General features: G+C 41.6%; 1 protein-coding gene across 1 annotated transcript; it reads right to left on the bottom strand.

The window, feature by feature from the left end:
- Positions 1-263: 263 nt before the first annotated feature.
- Positions 264-788, bottom strand: LOC138103891 (uncharacterized; the record flags this gene model as incomplete). Its single annotated transcript, XM_069002503.1, has 2 exons — positions 264-473; positions 738-788. Coding segments are annotated over 2 exons (261 nt in total), but the record flags the coding sequence as incomplete, so codon positions are not given.
- Between the last annotated feature and the right edge of the window lie 1,792 nt (positions 789-2,580).

Genomic DNA, 2,580 nt, shown 5'->3' with positions numbered 1-2,580 from the left:
TGCCAAACTTCTCCCCCGCCAGGGGAGGTACCTGGCCATTCCCCCAGCCCAAGTGTCTGCCCACGTGCTGAACTCAATGTTTTTGTGGGACCCTCGGCACCAAGGAGACCTGATGGAGAGCGTCAGCGGGAGCGCTGGCATGCACGGAGGGGTGAAGTTTTCAGCCTAATCTGCCTCTCTCACTCTTTCTCTCCCCCCACCTGTTACCTGTTTTCTCTTCCTTCTTTCTTTCTTTTTCTTTCTTTCTCTCTTTCTCGCTATGTTCATTCTCTTTCATTGTCTATTTTGTTCTTTCTCTCTTTTTGTTTGTCCTTTTCTCTCTCTTTTTCTTTCTTTCTTTCTTTCTTTCTTTCTTTCTTTCTTTCTTTCTTTCTTTCTTTCTTTCTTTCTTTCTTTCTTTCTTTCTTTCTTCTTTCTTTCTTTCTTTCTTTCTTTCTTTCTTTCTTTCTTTCTTTCTTTCTTTCTTTCTTTCTTTCTTTCTTTCTTTCTTTCTTTCTTTCTTTCTTTCTTTCTTTCTTTCTCTCTTTCTTTCTCTCTTTCTTTCTTCTCTTTCTTTCTTTCTCTCTTTCTTTCTCTCTTTCTTTCTCCTCTTCTTTCTCTCTTTCTTTCTCTTTCTCTTTCTCTCTTTCTCTCTCTTCTTCTCTCTTTCTCTCTTTCTCTCTTTCTCTCTTTCTCTCTCTTCTCTCTCTTTCTCTCTTTCTCCTCTTTCTCTCTTTCTCTCTTTCTCTCTTCTTTCTCTTCTCTTTCTCTTTCTCTTTCTCTTTCTCTTTCTCTTTCTCTTTCTCTTTCTCTTTCTCTTTCTCTTTCTCTTTCTCTTTCTCTTTCTCTTTCTCTTTCTCTTTCTCTTTCTTTCTCTTTCTCTTTCTCTTTCTCTTTCTCTTTCTCTCTTTCTCTTCTCTCTCTTTCTCTTTCTCTTTCTCTTTCTCTTTCTCTTCCTCTTCCTCTTCCTCTTCCTCTTCCTCTTCCTCTTCCTCTTCCTCTTCCTCTTCCTCTTCCTCTTCCTCTTCCTCTTCCTCTTCCTCTTCCTCTTCCTCTTCTCTCTTTCTCTTTCTCTTTCTCTTTCTCTTTCTCTTTCTCTTTCTCTTTCTCTTCTCTTTCTCTTTCTCTTTCTCTTTCTCTTTCTCTTTCTCTTTCTCTTTCTCTTTCTCTTCTTTCTTTCTCTTTCTCTCTCTGTTTCTTTTTCTCTCTTTCCTTCTCTCTTTCCTTCTTTCTCTTCTTTCTTTCTCTCTTTCTTTATCTCTCTCCATCTTCCTTTCTTTCTGTCTTTGTTGTCTTTATCTCTCTTTCTCTCTCCCTCTCTCCTTTACTGTTAAATAATACCTACATTACAGCGGGAATGACTTTGGAAGTAGGAGTTGAGCCTTCTCCCTGCCCAGCTGTACACAGGATAATGGCTTCACAAGGATGTGGCAAGAGTTAAACCTTTAGGCTTCAAAAACCTTTCAAAAGTTTTTGGACGGGAGTTGCTGCGGGAGTGAAAAAAGTCAGTGTCACCCTCATGCTGTCCAAGTCCGACAGCTAAGAGAGAGCCAGAGATGAAAAGTCTTTGGATTTGGTCACTGTAAGTGTGCTCTGGACCCGGGGGATTCTGTTCCTCAATGTTAATGTGTTTACTTTGTGGTAGTTTATATCTTGGGTACCAGTGAGAGATTAGTGCAGAGGAAAAGCAATGGGTGTGTAAGTTCTCTAACATGTACACACGTAATTAATCACTTTCTGCCAACCCTGGAAGTCGCACAGAGAAGGTGCAGTTACAGCAACAGGAAATGGGCCATTTTAAGAGCTATTTGTTGTGCTTTTTCAGTGTGTGTGTGGTGACTTTAAATGGGGAAGGCTTATTATATTAATAACTCAGGAAGCAGTAAATAAGTAAAACGTGAGACAGTTAATCTAAATTTAAGTGCCAGGGCTTGGGTCCAGCTTTGGAGGATAACACAGGAAGCTCCAAAACTTGTAGTACTCTTTGCAGGGGAAGTTCATCTCGATGTGGCTGTCTGGCAGTGAGGGATGGGGGGCCCTGGGGCTGATGGTTTGTGCAGCAGGGCAGCCCAGGGGGATGGGGTTGGCAGCTGAGGAGGGTCCCTGCCCCTCCACACACCCCAGCAGGACCTGTGAGAGTTTCCAAGCCAACTGTCAGCTGTGGGTTATTTCACTTTCCAGGAGGGGAAGACCAAGGGGAAAGTAAATCTGCTTGACTGATGTGGTCCCTTCTTCTTCTGGATGGGGCTTGGACCTTCCTCTGTTGCAGAGTTTAATGAAATTAGTCAGTGGAGATTAATCAGCTATTTTGAGATCTGTGGTAACAACAGGTATTGATAGCCACTCTTGTTGATGCACTTGCAAGAAGAATGATTAATGTTTAATGTAACAGCTCAGAATTGCGGTTTATCACACTTGATTTCTTATGAGTGCATTGCCTCTGATGGACGTTTTGTTAGGTATAACAGGGCAAAAGATGAACCTTGCCTTAGAAAACTCACCTGTAACCTTCAGCATGAATGAGTGTTAGCTAGAGCTAGTTAATTCTGAAAGCTACTAGCAAGTGTAATTAAACCCTTTAAAGTAATGGCTCCCTAGGGA

This window comes from Aphelocoma coerulescens, assembly GCF_041296385.1.
Source record: "Aphelocoma coerulescens isolate FSJ_1873_10779 chromosome Z unlocalized genomic scaffold, UR_Acoe_1.0 ChrZ, whole genome shotgun sequence".
Taxonomy (NCBI): domain Eukaryota; kingdom Metazoa; phylum Chordata; class Aves; order Passeriformes; family Corvidae; genus Aphelocoma; species Aphelocoma coerulescens.
This window is presented reverse-complemented; position numbering and strand designations above follow the sequence as displayed.